This window comes from Mytilus californianus, unplaced genomic scaffold (genome assembly GCF_021869535.1).
Source record: "Mytilus californianus isolate M0D057914Y unplaced genomic scaffold, xbMytCali1.0.p SCAF_2, whole genome shotgun sequence".
NCBI classification, from domain to species: domain Eukaryota; kingdom Metazoa; phylum Mollusca; class Bivalvia; order Mytilida; family Mytilidae; genus Mytilus; species Mytilus californianus.
Window position 1 is genome coordinate 119,726,845 of NW_026262668.1, and position 25,490 is coordinate 119,752,334.

At 32.8% G+C, this 25,490-nt stretch overlaps 1 protein-coding gene across 2 annotated transcripts in view; it reads right to left on the bottom strand.

Moving 5' to 3' along the window:
* Positions 1-6,338: 6,338 nt before the first annotated feature.
* Positions 6,339-25,490, bottom strand: part of LOC127728718 (metallophosphoesterase MPPED2-like) — a 154,221-nt gene continuing 135,069 nt past the window's right edge. For both annotated transcript variants that reach the window (XM_052236365.1, XM_052236364.1), the window contains exons 2-6: positions 11,761-12,045; positions 9,877-10,114; positions 8,949-9,064; positions 8,305-8,415; positions 6,339-7,958 (exon numbers count right to left, since the gene is read on the bottom strand). In XM_052236365.1, coding sequence (XP_052092325.1) covers positions 7,780-7,958; positions 8,305-8,415; positions 8,949-9,064; positions 9,877-10,114; positions 11,761-12,045 — 929 coding nt within the window. In that variant the 3' untranslated portion in view covers positions 6,339-7,779. The remainder of the gene's footprint in view (positions 7,959-8,304; positions 8,416-8,948; positions 9,065-9,876; positions 10,115-11,760; positions 12,046-25,490) is intronic.

Consider the following 25,490-nt stretch of genomic DNA (forward strand, 5'->3'; position numbering starts at 1 on the left):
GATTTTGGTAAAAAGAGATTGAAAATGGTTATAAAAAACCAACATTTAACAAAATAGAAATGGACAAATCACTATACAAAAACCCCACTAAAATAGAACGTTAAATCTTATTGGTATAAACAATTTCTGACACAAAGTTGAATGTAGTAGATATGAAAAGTAAAGTAAAGTTATGATTCACCAGTAGTGCTCAGTGTTGAAACAATGACTTATATATACGTCCCTGGCTGAAATAAAGGGAGTCAAATAAAGGGGATATTAAAATAAAGCAAACATTAGATTTAGCAAACAGTGATGCAGAAATATAACTTGAAATGGCTGTGTTTGTATGACAAGTCTTGATGCCCCAGAAATAGTTCTAACACTCTATATAATATAAGAGTTCCAGCTTGAGAACTGTTGAAAGAGTTAGCTAGGACAAACCATATATGCATGTTTTCTTTATGCTGCTATTACGAAAAAAAATAACAAAGTCCAGCTACCTGTAAGTTTTAAAATACTAAAAATAAACAAAACAAAATCATGTTGCCATGCACACCTCCCTTATGGGTATAAATATCCTACAAAATATTAAAGTTGTAGCTTCAAAACTGTCGGAGGAGATATCCAGACAAACCATATATTTTTATTCAGACGAACGAACAAACTGACGAACGAAGACAGACGGACAGGGGTAAATTAATATTCCCCTCGACATTTTTTCGCTGGGGCATAAAAAGAATGTTGCGAAGAAGGCATTATTCAAATTTCCATTCATGCCCCATATGCCAATTTGACGAACCTATTAATTTGGATGCCGTTAATTTTACGACCCTGTCAACCCTGTTAACTCTGTCAACCCTGTTCACTCTGTCAATCTGTCGACCCTGTCACCCTGTCAACCTGTCGACCTGTCTACTTTGTAAACCTGTCGACCCTGTCGATCTGTCTACGTGTTTGCGATTTAGAAATTTAACTTATTTTGATAATTTAAAATCATTTTTAAATGATTTGTCGCGTATGAATATAAAAATTGTAATTCGGTTTTGAACTACTTGTTCCGTTTTCTCACTACTCCAGTTGAGCCCTGAAAACTGCAGCATCAACCTCGAGGGGGTGGGGGCACTTCAATTATTATGTTGAAGGGGTGATTAGCTGAGACATCAAGTACCCTGACACCCTTTTCATATATTTGTAATATTAAAATTGTGGGAGTTTTGCACCTTCATGAAAAATACATTTGTTCTGGTTTGTGTTTAGAACTACAGATCATGGTAAACATGATGTTGACCTATTAAAGTCCATCTAGTTGAAATAGCCATGACGTCCTCCAAATCTAAAAAATTACGTACATTCAGAAGGTGTGAAGCAAAATACGAAGAAAACAGTAACCTAACAAATCACAAGCTAATAGTTTGGAAAAAAAAACATATACTTGCCTTTCCACCTTGAATTCATATTTTTCCTACATTCGCCTTGTTATTAATAAAATTATTCTTTACAAGTAAAATCTAAATATGGTCGTCGAAAAACACCGTCTGCAGAGCCGTTTTAAAAAGAGGGAGATAACTTGTGCAAAGGTTAAAAATCTTTGTCGGAAAAGTACGTATTTTCCGGAAACCAATTACAATAATTATAGTGGTACTCTACGCTACGTGACGTGCAAATGCACAATCTAGTTAACAAAAATATACAATCAATACATGTTAACCCCAATGAATGAAATCGTATTAAAATACCTCTCACCAAGGATTTGTAAAGGGGGTCTCACTATACAAATCCTTGCTCTCACTTGCTATCGTAAAATAATTTCGTATAGACCTTGTCTAAAAACCGGCACAGTAAATAACAATTAATTTATAGTAAAAAATCTTTAAAACATTAAATATAAGTGTTCAACCAAGAAGTGAATTGCAAAGAAAAAACTAATACCACAACATTAAAGTTTTCATAGTTGTCGTGTAACATAAATGGAAATATCATATTACTTAATATTAACTGTTCCAACAATGATCAACGATCGTGTCTTTCTGTACTGTTTGCATATAATATTAATTTATAACAGAGATGTATGAAATCATCTCTGTAATCGGCCATCGATATTACAGTGTAGTTTCAGGTGATAACCTGCTTTAGTAACTGCGAGTGTTCTTTAAGACTGTATTGTTTATTATTGTTTTGCTTCAATCTGGTTGTAACATAGAACCTGTGTCCACGCTTCACTTATATGGCTTGTAAGCAAAGCGTGGAGACATTATCTGTATTTTAAAAATATTGGTTTTGCTTGTACTTGTGTTTTTTTTTTTATATATATATTTATAAATAAGTTCTTTTCCTGTAATGATGTTGCTGCATCTTTTTTATTTACCATGTTGTCCCACCGATGATCGAGATCAAAAAGGAGAGGGTGACTTTTTTCAACCACACAAAATGTTCATGTGTCTGTCGGCATATTGTTTTGTGGTAAATACTGTAAACTTCATTCCTTACTGTTCAAGTTAGACATAAGACGGTTTCTAGCTTGACATTTTTTATAGGCATCTGTATATCATTAATGACTGAATACTCTAGATGGTTTATTTTTTGTTGTTGTTGTTGGGATGTTGTCTCATACTCCATATTTTCTTTTATTCAAACTCCAAGGATTGACTAGGGTACAGAAATTTTGTTATCCCTGGACTCGCGTCCGACAGCAAACCCTTACTAAAAGGGACGTCCGTTTGGCTGTTAGGAATATAAAAAGGTTACACGATACCGAATGACGTTACGCCCGGCACGAGTTATCGTTCTTGCTGTTGTCGACATCCATGAAATTGACGACAAACGTAAAACCTGATGTTTTAAATAACTTAGAACGATTAACAAACAACTTGCCTCAGTCTGATATAAAATAGTTGAAAGATAAATGTTCCTTTATTTGATATATATATATATTAAGAATACCTTCATTTTAGCGACGCTTTTTATACGTATCATATTCAATCACAAAACAAAATTTACATAGACGCGATTCAAATGAAAGAACAAAAATGAGAAGAAGAAAAAATCACACTAATGTGAAATTTAAATAAATAAATATTTTTAATTGTAACTTTGCCTCTACTAGATGCAGAGTGTCGAGGGATTTTATGCAATACGTTATTTGACATTGATTGCTTCGTCGTCTTCCTCCCATTCTTCTTCTCATTCTTTACAATTAAATATATACTTTTTAAATGTTCTATTGACAAGTACATGTAAGCATTTGTACGATTTATCTATCTGTGTTCTTATGCATAACAGATTGAGCTTTTTATTCTGGGTTGGTTTAATTTTGCAATACATTCTTATTTTATTAATGATGCATGCCGTTTCCCAAGAAAATTTATTAGAAAAAGAATACCGGAAAAATTTAGCGAAAAAAGTACCGTACAAGCAGACGTATAAACTCAGACAGAAAATGGTTTGTTGGCATGGAATGAAAAAAGAAGAGTAGTTTATGTATTATTGTCATTTTGTTTATATTCTTTTGTTTCCTATTCTGACATCGGACTCGGATTTCTCTTAAACTGAGTTTTACTGTGCGTACTGTTGTACGTTTGTTTTTTCTACATTGGCTAGAGGTATAGGGGGAGGGTTGAGATCTCAAAAAACATGTTTAACCCCGCCGCATTTTTGCGCCTGTCCCAAGTCAGGAGCCTCTGGACTTTGTTAGTCTTGTATCATTTTTAATTCTAGTTTCTTGTGTATAATTTGGAGTTTAGTATGACGTCCATTATCACTGAACTAGTATACATATTTGTTTAGGAGCCAGCTGAAGGACGCCTCAGGGTGCGGGAGTTTCTCGCTGCATTGAAGACCCATTGGTGGCCTTCGGCTGTTGTCTGCTCTATGGTCGGGTTGTTGTTTCTTTGACACATTCCCCATTTCCATTCTCAATTTTAGCTGAACTTGACTATTTTGACCGAACAACGTTACCTATGTTTCACGTGTAAACAGTCTTTGAAGTTTATTGGACTGTACAGAAAAAATCCGATATGGTTTCGGAAGCTTGTTTAAAATAAATTACTAGCATTGTAATCTTATAAGCACAATCTAAACAGGACAGCTACATCGGAATAGGATAAAGTTAGCAAAGGCTTAAACATATGGGATGTCAACACTAAATGTGCACTCGGTTAGGACGAAATAAAATAAAATCATTCAGATCCCGTTATATTTTTTCTATGAATTCCATTATGAAATAAATTATTTTCTCAAAATTTAAAATCAAACCATTCATTAAAAACATGTGGCCCTTCAATAAATGAATGATCGGTGCTTCGATGAAGGTTGATCTAGAAAAGCGCTTCGAACGCAAACAAGTTATTAAAAGATATTTTCATTAACCTATTTTATTCAAACGGCAAAAGAAACTGATTAAAAGAACAGAGTTCCAATGCCACCCTCTCGCGTTGTACATATTGTATCTCTCAATGGCCTTTATAACTTTTAAAAAAATGTTTTTTTTTGTTTCTTTTTATAAATATCGTTAATAGAAAAATGCAGGCTTGAGAGCAAATGCAATGCAATTTCCAATTTAATTAATATTTCCAAGGGGCATAACTCTTTTGAAAATATTTAATCGGCAATGACTTTCGAAATTATCCAAGACAATGCTGATATAAACCTTAAATATAAATTATTTAAAGATCTGGCAAAAAAAGTACACGTGAGAGCGCTTACAAATGCAATTTTGTATATAATTAATATTTCCAAGGGGCATAACTCTTTTAAAAATAATTGATCGGCACTGATTTTCAAGCTTGTCAGCGACAATGCTGATATAAACCTAATATATAAGTTTTATAAAAATCTGGCAAGAATTGTACACGTGAGAGAGCTAACAAGACCAGACGAACAAACGGACGGACGGAAGGACGGACGCCCGGTATTTCTATGTCCCACGCAACGCATCGCGCGGGGGACAAAAATCCAACGAAATTTTAAAATCATTTTGATTTAGATTCATAATAATTTGCACTTTGGTCTTCGGGAATGAGTCAGTTTTTTTGGTGTTTTGAGTTGGACATGATGTATAGGTGCAGCTGATAAAAAAACGCACCTTTTCACAAAGTGGGGAGACAAAACGACTCACAGACGATTAGCAAAGGTGCCTTTGGGGGGGGGGGGGATGGGCATATTGCTCACATAGGCGTCGAGAAAAGCCCGAGAATATTCGCAATCTTATAAGGAGTTTTTACAAGTATACCAAGTGTTTATTTACATTAAAAGGGTTGTTATATCTTTGTGTGAATAAATGGAAATGTAGGATAAACAAAAAAACAGCAAATGGCCGATTAACGACACACAAACCAAAGACATCTAAATAACACATGACTAATGTAGGATGAACGAGTATTTTTTTACTGCTAATTTGTAGTTTTAGTAAAGATTCGTTAGTCCCTCGAATTGGAAAGTTAATAAGTATATTTAGTATAGCAAGTATTAAATCTATCAAATTATAACATCACATGTTCACAACAAAAATCAGATTTTAACTATAGCAGCAACAAATTTCAGTCTCCTAGTACGTATTTGTTAGACTTTAAACTTCTTGTATTTCAGAGGAAAACTCAAACCATTATGAAATAAGGAGATGTGGTATGATTGCCAATGAGACAACTTTCCATCAAAGACTAAATGACGTAGATGTTAGCTTGCTTACGTTGCTACATTTGAGATCTCCCAATTACCATTCCACTATGAAATGCTTATTCAAAAAGATATTTTGTCACCAAATGATTTATACAATAGAACATAATCGTATATGCTAATATATATTTTGCTCCCTTGACAAAATACTGGGAGCATATTGTTTTACTCGTGTCCGTTCGACAGTCCGTCCCGCACTTGGTATATAGGGTTTATACGGCTGATTTCTTAGGACTACAGTTTTTAAGCTTAAACTTTTAAATTATATACCTGGTGTTAGTACATATACTAAAGATGCGCATCTTGTCAGATTTTTTTATTTTCTTTTATGACAGGTTGATGAATTTGTCATTTTGATAATATATTGCGCCGAGGTTTTTTTTACCTATATTGAGGGTGCATATATATTCTCAGGATCATTTTTTTTTAATAATTTTCCACGAACGACAGAAGGTTGAACTTTGTCTATTTATGTGAAATTGTGCATACAGTTTGCAAGGTTTGTCCGTCTAACTACGCACACAACCCACACGTTTACATCATACAGAGTATACTATATTTAGAATGTGTATTTTATAAGGATGTTGATTTTCTTTATAATTAACACAACTAACAGAATGTTTAACCTTTTTTGACGGCTGCACCAAATGTGTCTTTTAGACACAACTATTTCAAATTGTATTGTATCGTCCTGAAAATTCATGAAATATTTGCCACCGTACGTTAAGCAAACCATCAATCAATCAATTCAAATTGTACCTCAACATCACTGTTTACCAAATCAAATTTTTGAAGCACTTTATTTTATTCATGCATGGATACATCGGTGACATCACCATTGTTTAGTTTGGTAGGGTTAAGTTGACGATTCAGTTTTGAAAAGCTTAAAGTGCACTCAGTTAAGACGAAATAAAATTAACTCAGTCGAACGTCACATGTTTTCTGTCAAATTCTAAGCGTATCGGTCAACTTTGAAGCAATTTATCTAAAAAACAAGGATGGTGACATATGTTTTTCTATACATGCATGGATTCAGTATACAATCCTGGATATTATGCTAGTTTTTAATCTTTCTCCGTATATTGGAACGAAGCCATCCATTGAAAATCTAAAGAAATAAGTTAAAAAAAAGGCATTTTCCCTATATAACTAGGTAAATTTGTCGCCAAAATTGACGTTTTCTAACAAAAATTACAAAAAAACAAAAATGGTGACCCCCATTTTTATTTCATATTCCGATGTAACTCGATTCAAAGTACCAGTGTACCAAACATTTTAGAAATCGGGAGATATGCCATTCGGTATCGTGTTACCTTAAGTCATATCTATCCAGCGTAGTAATTTGCATGTAAGATTGTAAGATTGTAGCCTACGTTATCTTAAAAAAAAATCAAATTGAAAAAGACAAATATGGAAAAGCTGAAATTTACGTTAAACTATGTAAAAGGAAACATCGTTGCATATCTTACTACTGAAAGTGACATACCGTTAAAAAAAATCAGAAAATATGTAAAGTACTCAAACCATTTAATTCTAATCCCAATGACTTTGCTTCAATACCCTAATAATAAACCACTCCCCTGCTCTGTCACTGGACAATCTTTGTCTTCAAAATCGTTTTGTATTTTAGATTTTGTTCAATTGAAAATCCGAAACAAAGTCACCGTTTTATTGAGTTGTGTGTTATATTCATCTAAATTCTATGTAACCATCAGAAACCTGATTCAGATAAAACTAAATTGACTTAAAATACCAAACTTTTTCTTTTAATTTTTCTATATGTAGGATCGTCCGTTATTGAAGTCTTTAGTCCTCTTTGTGTAATAATGAAATATGAAATAAAATGCACCCCACCAAATAGTAAAAACATTGTGTTCGTATTGTCTTACTCGTATTTTTTATTTTGTTTTGTGTCATGTGCATCTTCTTTTTCAATATTTTTTAATATATACATGAATAAAGGCGTATAATTTTGTAAAGGACATTATTATTAAAATTGTAGGTCTGTTAAGTGGATAATATCATCTTCTTTTTCGTTTTCGATGTGTTTAGCAATCCTGTATTCATCGATGATTTAAAGCATTCTTTCTCTTTATAAAACACCTTTAAGCAATATTAACAGAACCATTAGCATCTATCATTGCGTTTCGCTTGTTTTGTTACAGTCAGTTCTAGTAGTTCATCTTTACTGTGACCTTTAGGGATAGACAAATCGAATACGACTGGTGCATTTGAAGGCGTATAACTAAAAGTACATGTTGATGAGTTAATAAAAGTTGTAAATCCGTCAGAAATAATTCCATATCCTGAAATTGAAAAAAACAAACATATAATCATGACATCCATGCAAGAAACGGACTGCAAGAAACACGTCTATAAATATTCAGTAACATTATATGCAAAAATTAAAAAAAAGAGAAACACGGTTTTAAAATAGTACAAAATGCACGATACGTGAAATAAATCATCACGTAAATGGTTGTGTGGGATACTAGATAGATACATTAAATCTAAATAGCAATAACCAGTGATTTAGAGCATGGAATCAGTAATACCAATGTATTCAAAATGTTTCCTGCTTTTCTAGTGATACAGGAATATTGTTTATTTTTTATTAGTTGTGAATTTATCTTATTTGTAATTTAGTTTTACCTTCACGAACATGACCGAATACATGGTATTTTGGTTTAACACGCCTCTGTACTGTATTTAAAAGCTCCAAACACCCGACATGAGTTTTTGATATTGTCAAATCGCCATACCCTGAAAAAAAAACAATTTACAACAATGTTTTCCTTTTCAATTTCTTTTTAAATCAGAAAATTTTATCAGTATTTTTTTCTATTAAACAAATATCTTCTGTGTACAAAACTTCAAAGATAAACATATTATTTAAGTGTGTGTATGTGTGTGAAATGAATTAAGTGTTTTATTTTATAATCAATATAATAGCGATAAACATTTAAGCAAAATATTACATAATAAATATCATAGAAAAAAGGTTCTACGACCAGTTTGTTTAATGAAATGAGTCCTTAACCAATCCAAATATCTCCATGCAACCACTGGTATATAGTTCTTAAATATGAAATAGTATAGTTGAAGTATATAATGCATATATGTATAAAAAGAGAATTATATCTTAGGGACTGTATTGAGATACTAGTATTTGGATTTGTTAAGGACTCGTTTCTTTAAACAGGTCTGAGCTCTGACACTGTTGATGTTTAAAAGAAGTTGATAACCATACTGTCATCAACCACGAACGTTAAAATTGAAAAAAAAATAGCTCTTACCTAAGGGGGGACCATGACTTATGATGATATCTGTATTAGCAGGTATATTATCCCATTTCTGTAAAAGTTCACCGCCCCTCTTTAAATTAAAGGCCGAATTACAATATTCTGGTATCCTGTAATAACAATTAAAAGTAACTTTAAATTAGTTTATAAATCAGTGAATATGATCCTTGGGCAAAATTATTTACCTTTATGCGAATTTAATGTTTATACATTCAACAAAAAAGTTGTTAACCATATCGAAATAATTGTACCATAATATGTTTACATCGAGGGCTTGAAGCAAAACTACTTTGCCAAGAAACAAGATATTATGCAGGATGTTTCTCAATATCATGCCAACAATTTTCCAACGCTTCAGTGACATGATGAGTTTTAAAATCAAGTAAAGAGTACCACTGTACCATACAACTTGGTGTAAGGATGTGCATGTAAAAGAATACCAGCTTTTTACCAAAGTAAGTCCATGCAACCTATATTGGTTAATGGCAGATCTTTGATTGTGTCTGCTAAATTAATTCACAATTTTAAGACTCGGACTGCTTTTGTATTGACTAAACATTTGTCTATTGTTGAAAACTGTATGTTGACCTCTAGAAGATGTCATTTGTTTTTTGTTTGTCATTGGATTTCGGTTTAGTTGATGTATACCCACACCTTCTGTTATTCATATCTCATTCTGATTAAGTTAAGATACTAGATCAGTTGCCATTATATAATATGATATAAGGATACTTCAATAGAAGCGTTAATGGTGGTCGCTGGCTTACCTGACGTACCCTTCATTAACTCATAAGGAAATATTGATATTGGTGAATTTTGTCACCAGTAGAATTGTAAATTGCACGCACGACTATAATAAATGTTCTACGTAGGACATTTTTTTTTTGGATATTAGCACTTGTTACTAAATGATAAAAATTACCATGGTGAGCCGTATATATGAATTCCACATATGTTTACCAAAGAATCTTCTAAATATATACAATTACTGAGTAGTTCTTTGATCGTAGACACATTCGCCTCTTCTAACACTTGTTTCACTGTTTGTATTGTTAGATTAAAAGATTGTTCCATTCTTTCTTCATCAATCCACATAGAATCGTCAAATGTCAAATCCTGATTACCAGCGATAACGATCTTACACTTATGTGGTAAAGTACCTGGAAAACCACATTTACACAAAAGAATTGATATATTAAAATAGTTTCCAAATTTTTTTAATAAAAAACAAAAACATTGATTTCTTTGTGGAGTGGTTTCACTTGATCATTTTTTGTGCCCGTATCAAGTCAGGCTATCGGAACTATGTGTTGTTTGGTGTTGGTGTGTCTTAGTTTGTACGTTTATTTTTTCGGAGGAGTCGGGTGTTATAGATTTGTGTGGTTTAATGTTGTACTGTCCAATGTGTTGGTGATTCCTGGTTTGCCAAAAATCGTAAGTCATAGTGACCAAGAGTCTTTTGAATTAAAGCTACCTTCCGTGTGCTATATGACAACGGCGGTGTATGATCGTATCCGTCGTGTATGATCGTATCCGTCGTGTATGATCGTATCCGTCGTGTATGAAACAAAATGATACTAGTCGGTATGGGGAAAATTTGGTATGATTTTCCGGTAACTTTGCCGATGTATTACTCCTGATATGTTTGAATGAATGATTAAAGTGTTATACTTTTATATTGGTACCTGATACATCAGTTTGGACATTTTCATTAGGATTGAAAGCAGGTGGCCTTCTAAAGGGCTAACTGAAAGTGATCGAGTACAAACTCTAATGGCAATTTTTGCAACAAATTCAATAAAAATGCATACGGCCCAAATACTAACAAAATCAATGTAATGAGAAATATGGGTTGCTACCAGAAATTGTTTTTTTATTTATTAATTACATCATTTAGGTATGGGTATGACCGGTTTGATCTAATTTCTAAAGACAACAAATCATGGAAGTCATGTAACTAACATATTTGGGCATATTTTGGTCTATTCAAGTCTTATTAAATGAAATCAAAGCATGTTGTACGTTATACATGACATTTGCGTATATATACTTTTTAGAAGTTCTAGCGTAAAAATTGTTTTAACTAAACGTACTGAATTGGAATATGAAGCCTCCAAACCCGGCCTTGCGGTCATAAAACTTTCGAGCACGATTTTCGTACTCGAACTCAGAAATCAACCAATCAAAATCATGGATTTGGTGTTTCGAGCACAAATTTTGTACTCCGAGTTCTGAGTAAAGTTTTGTGACTGAGAGCCCTGAGCTCGTCACCCGTCGCGCCAATTTTTTGCAACAAAGAATGGTAATGTATAAAAATAAAATAAACATGAAAAACGTCGATTTTGCAGCATGACGTTAAATGTTACGACGATAAGGGTTTCGGTTATTTTGTCGTTTTGAAGCTTTTTTTCACTCCACATATCGAAACTAATTGATTTCTTCTGAAAACACGAATATGGTGATATTCATATGTGCTCTATAACATATGGGAACATTGGATAAACAATTGGTTTTGTTAAACGTTTTGTTAAAAAGCTTGTATAGCTTTCTATACGATATGGGGTATGTTTATTGTAGTTGTTTACATCTCTATCCTTTTGGTTTTATAAAAAGGTTGTATTATTGACAATCATACCGCATCTGCTTATTATTTTGATATTGAAATAACTGTGAAAGTTATAATTTTTATTGTCTTGATTTAAGTTTGCTCTTCGATTTCCCCGCTAGAATTTTGTATCAAATCATATTAAGTATGATAAAGGGTGGACAATTTAAAAGAAAACGCACCAAACTTATTCATTCTTACCTATAAAATCATTAAATTGTTTTATTTCCTCTGGTTGACCAGTATTTGTAAAATTACCAGCATGAAGCAATATGTCTCCTGATGGTATAAAGTTTGTGAGCTTTTCAATTTGTGTATGGGTATCAGAAATGCATACAAAACGTATTTTATCTCTGTGTATTGGTGACTTGTGGTTCATAGGAATTAGGAATGACTGCATTTGATCATCTTTTATTCTGTCCCAGGCTTCGTTCGGCATAGATGTATCTTGTTCTGGTAGAATAACACTTGCGACGAAATCCGTTTCTAAATTAATGACAATATAAAACCATATTAGATTACTCATCATGAGTCACAGTTTGCCATTGACCAAAATAAGCTATGTATGTAATTTTACTTTCAACATGATATTATGACAAACAATTACACCAAGGACTTTAAACCTAAAAAAAAGTATTTATTTTTCTAATTCTTAGCCGATTTATACTTTTTCCCAGCGCACTGATTGTTTTGATTTTTGAACAACGCGTGGTTGGTTGACCACGGCTCATTATTTTTCAAAATTCATTTATGATGTCCTTGTTTTAGGCATAACAAAAAGAGACGACCTGTTGATGTCACATTGAAAGTTGACAATCTCTTTACAGACCAATGAAAAAGAAATTAAGATAAATTTTGCCTTTATATCGTCGAAAAATCATTACAAAAACAGTCCCAGCACTGTATCTCGTGCGATACGATAAGACTTCGCTATCGTCACGCCTCACGTGTTCAATTTGTGAATTTAACCGTCTCGAGAGGAAAAATAACGTTTCACACATCTCTCTAATTCTTTACTGATTTATACTTTCCATGAACGTAGTTGGTAAATTTTTTTATTTAAAGTGTGATTTGCTTCATCTCACTCCTTAGTCAAAATTCAATTAGGACGTCAAATTCGGTATTGTGATGTTGCGATAAAAAGTCGACAATGTTCAACGTCAAAATTTTATACATTTCATTGAGATCATTTGAAAAAGGATAGAGTTTGAATACATATTGGCCCGAAAACTCAATCTAAACTTCTAGAGTAAAAAAACGTAAAACATAAATAATATAACGCTTGACAATGCTAAAAGGTTTTGCTATTTTGATTCTTACAAGCTAAGAAGACATTTGTATGGACGCGCATATAGTACACCCCTTGTAAAGTTATTTTGTTGCAAATAAGTCGGAATTATTAGTTATGTTGTGTGTAATAAGCTGGAATCAAATCAACATGTGGAGTCAACTTGTCGAATGATGAAGAAAAAATTGCATTACAATGCCGACTTGCTAGAATATATGTAATGACAAAGTAATAAGAAGTCGACATGTTGAATTCATCTTGTTAACAGATTAAGTCGACAACTTGCTTATTTGATGATGAGGTAAAACCACGTGACCATTTTGGAAAAAACATAGGTCTATTTCCAAATCGATGTCCATATCAGTCGTTTTTTTAATGTGCTTCGGGTGTTTGAAGCTATCCATTGAGTTCAAGTTCAAATTAAAGTTCGAGTTGATGTTCAGAGTTATTTGTTATGAAAAGGGGGAACGGCAGTCAAATAATAGAAAAAAAGTACTAAAAAAAAACAATATTTCGGACATAAGGGAGATATACCCACATTTCTTAGTCCGGCTGTTTATTTTCCTTAGATCTTACATACACTACAACAATAACAAACACAAAGCAATGCATTTAGCCGTGCAGACTATTTTAATTTGTTTCCCACTAATTTGTCATGTAAATTATTTGATACTCTTATAAGACCTATTTTGACATACAACTCTGAAATTTGGTATATGGATAATTTTCAGTCAGCTTTTATGGCATCTAATAGAGCTGCTGTAAATAACACTTTTTGTGATACTCTTGCATTAGCAGAAAAATATCCCTTTGAGAAGGTTAATTCTAAAGTTTGTAAAGCATTATTAGTTGACTGAAAAAGACAGCCACTAACATAGGTGCTAGATCAGAATTAGGTAGATTTACTTTGGACTCTTATATAAAAACTCAAACACTCATGTATTTTTGATATTAATCCCCTGGTTAAAGAATCTCTACAAACAAACATAAATTTACGTTCCGCACGAATTTATTCTTGGTACTCATTTGCAGATAAAATTTGTAAAGATATGAAAATAAACCCAGAAAATTACTCTATATTAATGTACCTTATAAACAATAAAAAACGTGTTAAAATGTAACATTAAAAAGTGTGTTTCAGAGGAATATGAAAAAAAAACTACTTTAAATAAACTTTCAAAAATGGATTCCTCATCTAAACTTTGTCTTTATGGAAAATAAAAAAAAATAATTGTCAGTTAAATTGCAATAATTTTATACATAGGCAGTTAATCTCAAAATTTAGACTTAGTGATCATTCCCTAGGCATTGAATTGGGAAGGTACAGAAACATTCCAAGAGCACAAAGATTATGTAAAAAATGTGGAATGCTAGATGAAGAATTTTATTTCTTTCTGTATTGTGACATAAACATATCATTGCGTTCTAATTTTTTTGCTTATCTAAAAGACTATGTACCATTATTTCAACATCTTGATGCATTTAATAAACTAAAACACATTCTAAACCCCGTTCCTGAACTTGTTTGTCATATTGGAGTCTTCATTAAGCAGTCTTTAGAACTGAGGGGGTCAGACTCATGTGAGACAAGCTTATGATGGTGTTTTTTTTACATAAATTTATAATTGAACTCTTAAAATATGTTCTATTATTCTATATATTGTATCGTATTACATTGTATTGTATTGCATGGTAATGTATATAATTGTTTGATTATATTGCTTGACCCTTATGGGTGTAATTTTGCAATAAAGATTACTAACGGAGCAAGTGCAAGGCACGCCTCAGGACATTGATGCCGAACTTCATCAAAAACAAAATAATATATAAATATCAAATATTATAAAATATTGAAGTTTAGTGTTGAACGTCTGCGGCTAGAATGATTTTCAAACAAAAAAGAATGTTAAAACCCGCTTTCACCTCATTAACATAAGAATACTTAATGACACAATCCAAATGATTGGTCCACGTAACCATGTTCAGAACTACACATAATATAAATTGCTTCGCTGAGCGCAGCTGGATACGACCGCAGATGTCCAACCCTGAAAATTTGGACCAAAATGGACACAATATTATCGCTTGATACAGGTTTGAATTTGGATTGTAATTAAATATTTGACACATAATAGGTTTCTGCCACAGAATAACTGTAGTCAAAGAACTTAAAAATTGGTTATATGATTTGAATATATATTCAATTTTTTGCTTTTGTGCAATACACTATGCTGTTGTAAATTGACCCCTCCCCCTAAATAAAATTGACCCCGTTTTTTTGCTTTTTGTGCAATACACTATCCTGTTGAATATTAACCCCCCCAAAAAAAATATTTGAAGAAATTTTCTTTTTAATTTCTGAAATCTGAAATGAGAAAAAATAGTCCCTCCACAAATTCTTATTCACCCCCCTTTCCCATTTTTTTTCACCTCCCCTTTTCCCTTTTTCTAAAAAAAATCATTCCCTCAAGATATAGTCATAATCTTAATTCAAATTTTAAATAAGTTTTCAACCATAGTTACCCATTTAAATACACCATACAAGTCTTAAAATATAAAATGACATACATAGTCATGGCTAAAATTAATATTGATTAGTAGTACTTAACTTTTAAAAATAAATTGACAGCTAATCACCTCAAGACAATCACCATTTCTTAATACATAATTTACAAGCAGTGTAAGGGAGGTAATCAAATATTGTTGTTTTAAATAGGGATTGGATTACCTCCCATAGACTGCTTTTAAATTGTCTTAATTGTCCTTTAACCAGAAAAAAACTTGTTTTCCCCTTTTTGCCTCTAATTCCTAAATGGTTTGAGCCATAACCCCCATAGTAAATCCTAACCATCCCTTTGTTGTATGGAAACTTGTAGGTATAATTTCAGAGAGATTCATACACTTTTACACAAGTTATTGTCTGGAAACTACAAAAATGCTTATTTGGGCCCCTAATTCCAAAACAGTTAAGACAATAACCCCCTAAATCAATCCCAACCTTTCTTTAGTGGTTATAAACCTTGTGTTAAAATTTTATTGATTTCTTTTTACTTATACTAAAGTTATTATCCGGAAACCATCTGTCTTCGGACGACGCTGACGACGACGACGCAGACGACGACAACGTGATACCAATATACGACTAAACATTTTTTAATTTTTGCGGTCGTATAAAAAAAACGCCATAACATACCGTTCTTAAAAAGCGTTCCTTTTAGACAACATTTTCCCGCTATACTCCGAAATGCGGAAAAATACATTTTCCCAATGGAATCAGTATTATAATAAATTCGTTAAGGATTCCACGGAACCCTCTGTCTCGCCTTAGATTGCTGATGTCTGTGTAAAATTGTAATGTTGACTGTAAAAAGTTTATATCTCTGTAACATACAAGATTTAAAAAACAGTTTTTTTTTCGTAACCACAATTCCGTCCTCTTTTCCTCGAGGATGACCTACCACATTAGACCAAATAACTGGGTTTGTAATTTCACGAATAACACGAGAGGTGACTCACGTTGTGCAGGATCAGCTTCAGCTTACTCTACCGGAGCATCGAGATCTACGCCGGATTTTGATGAATTTATATTGGCCAGTAATACCGATTTATTGAGTAAGCCAGCTGCAACTGATTTTATAGTTTTTGTTGTGCTGTTACACGGCGGTCCCATGTAAGGGTTAGGGTTGAGCGCTCACAGACATGTTCAATTCCGCCAAATTCTGCATATGCCTGTCCAAGTCAAGAGCCTGTAGTTTAATGGTTTTCGTTGGTTCATGTGTTTCATATTTCTTTTTCGTAAATTGTTTAGTTATAAATAAGGCCGTTACATTTCTCGATCGAACTGTTTCACATTTCCACGTGGTTGCTTTTATAGCCGACTATACGATTTGTTAAAGGCCATACGGCTGCCTATGATTGCTGACATCCTCTTTATTTAAACTCTGGCGGCTAGTTGTCTCATTGGCAATCACCACCACCACCACATCTCCTTACTTTATTTAGTAATTTTTTAAAGTCAACATTACAATTTTTCACTGACAGCAGCAATCTCGTGTGAAACATAGGGTTCCGTGGAATCCACGAATTTATTATCATTATGATACTGCTTCCGTTTGAAAACTAAGGAAAATACACGGACTAAGTGGTGTGGGTATATCACCCTTATGACCGAAATATTGTTATTTTTTCAGAACTTTTTTTCTGATATGTGACTGCCGTATCCCCTTTTCATACCAAATAGCTCTGAACATCAACTCGAACTTTAAATTGAACTTGAACTCAATGGATAGCTTCAAACACCCGAAGCACATTAAAAAAACGACTGATATGGACATCGATTTAAAAATAGACTTATGTTTTTCCAAAATGGTCACGTGGTTTTACCTCATCATCAAATAAGCAATTGTCGACTTAATCAGTTAACAAGTTGAATTCAACACGTCGACTTCTTATTACTTTGTCATTATATTTATTCTAGCAAGTCGACATTGTAATGCAATTTTTTCTTTATCATTCCGACAAGTTGACTCCTCATGATGATTTGATTCCAGCTTATAACACACAACTTAACTAATAATTCCGACTTGTTTGCAACAAAATAACTTTACAAGGGGTGTACCATATGCGCTTCCATACATTTGTGCAAAGCTATTGTATATTAAAACGAATAAAATTGAGAATGGAAATGGGGAATATGTCAAAGAGACAACAACCCGACCAAAGAGCAGACAACAGCCGAAGGCCACCAATGGGTCTTCAACGCAGCGAGAAAATCCCGCACCCGGAGGTATTCCTCAGCTGGCCCCTAAATAAAATTGTGTACTAGTTCAGTGAAAATGGCCGTCACACTAAACTTATTAATACTTACTAATACTATTTAGTATGTATTTATAATCAGGCAATCATATTTTATATATGTTCTTTGTAATATTTCAAACCAATAATGATAATTTTGAATACTATCTATAAACTATTGATTATACCAACCCTTTTTAAAGTTTTTTTTTTTTTGGTGCTTACTTAGTGACCAATCTGATGAGTTCAGCCGTGCTTAGTTTATTTTCATAGTTGTTCTTTATGTTGGGCTGTTGTACCACTGCCTAAGCTTAGAAGGGACTGAGCGCTCAAAAACATATTAAACCTCGCCAATGTCTTTATGTGCCTGTTCCTAGTCATGTGTCTGTGGTTGTCGTTTGTTGCTGTCTGTCATATTTGTTTTCCGTGTATTGTTTTAGCATAAACCAGGCCGTTGTTTTCTCTCTTGGTTTGTTTCAAATTGGCCATGCCGAGGCAATTTATTGCTTACTACACGGTATGGATTGGCTCATTGTTAAAGGCTTTACGGTGACTTATAGCACACCATCGTTATTGGTCTCTGGTGAATAGTTCTCATTGGGAATAACAGCATATCTCCTTATTTTTTATATTAATTACTGTACTGACTAATTAACTGACGATGTACTATGTATTTTCTTCATTTTATTGCGATGACTATTGATATTTAATTATATAGGCTTCAAAATCAAATCAAATTTATTTAAAGTCGGTAAAATAGAAAACAATACAGTAAAACATAAGCTCTATTCTTTTTCTTCGATTACTTTCAAGAGCAAGTTATATATCTTGATGGATTTATTTCCGTTAAACCATTTGTAAAGTAGTTTTATAGAAGAATAAGACAACAAGATAATATGAAAAACAGTTTTCTCTTACTGATATTGAAATTAGCAATAGTGCCAATAAAATTATGCTACACACAATTATGCAAAAGAGAGGGGAAAATAAAATGAAAGAAATAAAATTAAATGACACATTCCGCATCTAAAATCAATAATGCTGTAAGACTTTAAAAATGATGACCAAAATAGTACATCGAAGCAACTAAAGAGGGAAAGTAATCAGTATGAAAATATACTACCATATGCCGTGTAAACTTTGAAAACATATATATATCTTTTTAATTATCTTTTTTATAAATTCATTTCTTTTTTCGTGTTTCCATCCCCTGATTCTGTATGTCGTTATACTAAACCTTTGTCTTACGTACCACACTGACTAATACAAAGAATTAAAAGGGAAGAATTGAAGTATAGGTTGAACGCGGTAGGCTTAATTCAGATAAACCTTTGAAAAGATGTCTTTAAATAAATTTCTATTAACTATGGTAAAAAAGGAAGCAATTGCATACACGTCATCAATCATCCGCCTTTATTCATTCAATCTTTATCTTTTGACACTTAGTTAAAATATTTTTAATGATGTAGTTTCCATACCTCCGGCAGCATTATCTTTCGACAATAACGTTAGACAGGTTTACTCCTGATTGGGGATCTGAATGGGGTTTACAGCATAGAGAATAATGGCCTAAATAGATAATGAATAGATAAAAATGAGCCCCCCCCCCAAAAAAAAAAAAAAAAAAAAAAAGAATAGAGAATAATGGGTTGCAAAAGTATAAGGAATAACTGTGGAATACTGATTACAGAAATGAACGATGTACAAAATAAAGATGAACCTACCTGTGCGCTTTTAATTTCATTTTTTTTACTCACAGTTAAAAATATATACTAGTTGTTCTTTATATGCTCTTGTATTCATAATTGATAGTTTTCTGATATCCATTTTCACCTATTGCTAGTCTGGATTATTTATGCGTGGTGCACAACTATTTCCTGCATTTTGTTGGGTAGAATATTATACAATAAGTGTCTTTTGATGAGGTAAATATGTGGTGCTACTGACTTTGAACAACTTATATTCACAGAGGTCAACGGCCGAAATGAATATCTGCAGTTTTTCAAAAGTCAATAAAACCACATATTTACGAAACAAAAGACAGTAACTGTTTTATTCCATTTTCCTAGAGCAATCAATGTATTTAATGACATTTATATTGTCATAAAAAATCAGATTTATGTGTTATTTCATTAACATATATATATCATATGTATATAAAACGTTAATCCCTTTTTGGGATTCTGAGTCCGGAGCGACTTTCTGATGAGGCGACCAAATCAGAAAATTGCTCCGGACTCAGAATCCCAAAAGGGATTAATAGAACGTTAGTTGATAGTCACCGATCATTCTTACGAGGGCGTCGGATCGTTATGATACGAAAGCCCTGTCCAGAGTGCCATGCAAAAATAAAATTCCAACTGGTGCACACGAATTCCAAACTTCTGTGCACGAGTCAAACTTGTGCGCACGAGTTACTAATGCATACCTATACATGTCATAAGTGTACTTAATAGGATTATCTATGGTTTTGAATGAGTATACATGTGTTTAAATGTATTTTGTACTCCTCTGAATGCCTTTTTAAAAGTATTTAGTCTAAATAATTGAGTTTTATAAGGATCAGGTCAACACCTCTCATGGGTGATATCCCCCATAAAGCGGGAGAGTTGGCAGGTCTGAACCGTTGTTCTTGTTTTGATCTAATTGTAAGTTTCAATAAATGATTTAATTATATTTTAATAATTATAAATTCAACTGGCTATGAACAATTGTGTCATCACTTGGCGTCGGTCTTCGTTTCCCATCATTGTCCATGAATTGGAATCGGACTTGAAAACAACTATCCTTACAGTCAAAAAAAAGAAGTTATGAAATGCATAATTATGTCCCAATAGTTCATATTATACTAGCCTAACATGAATAAAATATTATACATTTATTTCCCGTGCCGGAGGGAGATATGAAGATTTGTTCACCCAAGAATATTCATATTTCACGAGGGCTCTGCCCGAGGGAAATATGATTTTTCGAGGGTGAGCAAATCTTCATATCTCCCGAGGCAAAGGGGAATGAATGTTTTATTCCACTGCCTATGCTGTGTTTACTATCAATACATTAAATATTATTTTGCATACATTTTTTTTCTTATCCGTTTGTTTTTGTAAGTCAAACTAAACACGACATACCCATTGATAAACAGTAAGGATCAACATTTAATTATAAGTCTGTTTGTTTTATCGTCTGAAATAAATTTGAACATGATAATGATTTTTGCTATTTTAAGAAGAATAAGAAGTTCAAAACGTTATGTACATTAACCGCGCGTAACGTCGCACGAAGTAATCCCGACATTTCAGAAGGGAATATGATCCTCAGAATGGAATATGAAGATTTGTTCAATGACACGTGGGATTGTCTCAACCAATCAAATATTGATTAAACTATCAATATGTTTAAACAGTGGAATGATATAGAATGTTTGCCTTCTGGTGCCTTTTCAGACCTGACTGGTAAACAAATATGACCACCATTACTGACCTAAAATTTTCATTAAAATACACCATGTACTATGAAAATTGATAGGAGCTTATTAATTTAACTCAATTAAAAAGTAAATAACAAAAAATACCGTACTCCAATGAAAACCCTGAACGGATTTTGCTTATATTTAGTTATAAATTTGGTTCTAATCATAAACTTATGCAACTGTATACTCTATACCCACTCTAAAAGTGGGACCATAATGCATTCACATTGTCCGTCCGTTCGTCACACACATATTAGCGTCACACTTTTCTCTGAGACAGTCACTACACGTTTTGTAACTCGTGCGCACAAGTTACAATTTTCTAATTCGTGCGCACGAGTTGTAATTATAGTTGTGCATGGCACTCAAGGGCTTCCGTAACATGAAAAACAATACTGTACACATAAATAAATTAAAAATACGTATAAAAAGTGTAGAGCAACAAAAAAAAAAAAAAAAAAAATAAATATTAACAAATATTCTTCATCAGTATCAACGGCCGGGTGTAATTGGTTTCTTATTTCTATAAATCTTGAAAGTAATACAAATAATCGTTTGTAGAAAATTTTTTGATTTTATAATTTTGAAATTTATACAAATTTAGTATTTACTATAGATGAGAATGCGTATTATACATCACAAAAATAACAACACATCCAACTAGAATGACTTCCACTGCACGATGTAAACTGCCTTTTCTCATTTACCCTATCTAATGTCAACTTTATAACTTCCGTGTCCAAAATCTGTCTCGGGTGACGCTCTCTCTTCCAAAGACCAACATGTGTGTCTGCAGGTCTGCATCGACTGACTACCACTATCATGGACACACTCATGCTGGTATAAGGTGGTGAGAATCACAAGGGTCAGTTTTAGATATGTTCCAGTGTCCCATGATATATTGTCGTTAAGCAATCGGTTAATCCAAGATAGCGCCAAGGCAAGACAAATAATAACTATTTCAAGACATTTGCTGATGTATGATTTAAACCATGTGGTTTATTGCAAATAATACAACTATCTGAAGTGGTAGTATTGGTCACCGTACATTTCTGATAGAATTAAACTTGAAATATTTTCCTCCCAAAAACGATCATCATAATTTAGATGACTGTCGACAACTCTTTAGCTATCTGTGAAATAATATAAGATATATATTTGTTTTACAACAGGAGAATAATCGAGAACAATAGAAATGCAACTCTTTATGGTTAAAAGTCAATATTCCGATAATCATATTGTTTCAACGTTTTTATTTTAATATCGCAAACAAATATACCTGGTATTTTCTGTTAAACTGAAATATATGTGAAAACACAAAAATGTTGTCTTAAGATTCATTATTCATCGAGAAAATGCGTTAGAAGCTTGTCAAATACACCGATACTTTAACGGTGTAAATATTTGGTGGAAATTGTTAAAAATATATAGAATTAAATATACGCAGAAATTAAAGCTCCTATACAATACTTCATGCACGGAGCTGTCCGAAACTGAAATGTTATCAAGAATACAATCAACCATTAAATATTATAGGTGCAGCCATTTTGACATGGTATTCAGAATTAAGAGTAAACAAAAATATGACTTTCATTACTAGAGACTTCGTGCACTCTGCATTATACCAAAGGCAAAATAATACATTTTTTCTAAACGCTAACGGAACTGAGAAGTCTTTTCTACGCTAGGATGAGACACGTGTTTTTAAGGGCAAAATTGATAGGCAAGGGAGATAAATACAGATTACGTTAAGAAAAGCCACGGGAACCTATATATTTTGGACCAAAACACACTTTTCTAATGTTTTTTCTTTAATTCTAGCAAGGTTTTGTTAAAAAAAACTTTCTAAAGTCTGTATCTCGAAAAAGGCTACTGTTGTAAATACGGCGCAAACACAACGCGGGAAACGGTCACTTTCATTGTCGCCTATGGGGAAATTAATTGTTTTTTTTTTCAATCTATCTATGGTGTATTGTATCATCTTTAACTACAGCAATATGCAATAAGTATTCATCATTCTTATTCTTTAACAAATATTGCATAGATTTGAGGCCGGACATATATTTGACGATTACATATATTTCAACCAAATTAAATTGTAAAAAAAAATAGTATACATGTTTACGTCAGGAAAAAACAAAACAACTAAGACAAAAGTATGACCAAATAGACAAATATACTAAGACAACTCTGTGTCTTTCAACATTTTGTTTGGTTAAAATCTAACCATAATGTTTTGATAAAATGTGCAATTAAATGAAATATATAGCAAACAATTGTAGGTGACGTATACTTATTGCATAAAGGTAATCTATTACAAAGAACGCGCTTGGCTTTTTTAGATGTATACATACGCAGACACGCCCGTAACAATATCTTACCATAGGAGAGGGACGCTGTATGGAATGTTTAAATAGGAATATGGCTTACCCGTACAACTTGTTTTTCCAAGTTTTGTTTGGCTTTATTGGGTTCATAAAAAGTAGAAAAATCGAGTATAAGTGATATTCAATAATTTTTTTCTTTAGTTTCATTTATTACATACAGTAGTATATTAAGTATTTTTGCTATGACTGTTTGTTAATTTTCAAAATTGTAATAACCGACGCAACACATGTTATCACATTCTTGCTGATAATAGATTGCAGTTTCAATAGGAAACGAATAAATCCATTGGCGGGGAAGATTTTTAAAAAAAAGTCCCGCAAAGTTTAACATGTAAATATCCTGAATGTCACTTTTACATCATCAATATAAAAATAAGGAGATGTGGTGTGATTGCCATTGAGACAACTATCCACAAAAGTTCAAATAAAGTGGATGTAAGCAAATATAGGCAACCGCACGGCCTTTAAAAATGAGAAGACCCCATACCGTATGGTCGGCTATGAAAGGCCCCGACATGAAAAATATGAAACAATTTAATTGAGAAAACAATCGGCCTAATTTATAACAAAACATTTTACGAAAAACAAATATGACAGACATGAACCAACGACAACCACAGGCTCCTGACTAGGGACAGGTACATAAAGAATGTGGCGGGGTTTAACATGTCTGTGAGCGCTCAACCCTCCCCCTAACCTGGGACAGTGGTGTAACAGTACGACATAAGAACAAACTATAAAAACCAGTTGAAAAAGGCTTAACTCATCAGATGGATACAAATAGAAATACATCTAACAAAAACACAGGGTAGACATGCACGGGTACTTATACATCCCCAAAACAAAAAGACACTAAGTAAAGATCTGAGAGTATTCGAAGTTATTGACAGCTTGTTCAAAGCTAATAACAACTAATAAAAAAATTATGTATCTAAGACTAAAATATCAATCAGTACACATCCAACATCCAATGGATTTATTGTAAAGACGTCATTAACAGTCAGAGAAAAACATGACATTGTGCAATGCCAAACTATAGGTATCGACAGATTGCAGTACCGTGAAAGTACATATGTGTAATATTTAGTATAGCTTTAATTTACTGATAACAAAATCAATATTTATACCAATAAAAACAATATTCAAAGATTTAATTACAGTGTTGAATAGGTAACCTTTCAGAATAAGTTTTTTTTAAAGGATTGATAAGTTTACCCTGATCGTATCTAAATTTCCGGGGTCGGTTACAACATCACCGTAAAATTTAGGATGTGCTACTCCTTTTGAAATAAGTTTTCTTCAGGTACGGCCAAACTTGCATACCAAATCTTTGTATCTATGGAAGAGTTTAGTAAAGGTTTTAAGTAATTTGTGGTAACGAAATACCTGACTTATATGAGAATAATTTACTAATAATACATAGATTACGCTCATTGAAATCCAAAACGTCACTACAGACACGAGCATAGCGAACGAGTTGGGATATATAAACACCGTAAGATGGTGCAAAAGGAACATCACCCTCTAAAAAGGGGAAAATAACAATGGGGAAAGAAAAATCATCCCTTTTGTCGTAAATTTTTGTGTAGAGTTTCTGGTGTAATACTCAAATATCTAAATCCATGAAAGGACAGTTATTGCTGTTAAATATTTGATTTGAATTAAGTTCCTTTGGGTGAATTTCAGCAGTATATTTAGAGAATTCTTGATAATTTAACAAAAAAACCCATCAAGATAACGGTAAGTGTTGTTGAATTTATCAATTAAATGGAATTTAGACGGTGCTTTACTGAGTTTGGCCATAAACTGTGATTCATAACAGTAAAATAATAAGTCTGCTATTAAAGGGCCACACTTGGGGCCCATATGAATACCTACAACCTGTCGATAAACTTTATTGCCGAAACGTATATAAATGTTGTCAAGGAGAAAATTTAGTGCTTTAATCATCTCATCACACCTCCAGTAAGTATATCTAGCTTATTTACCTTTC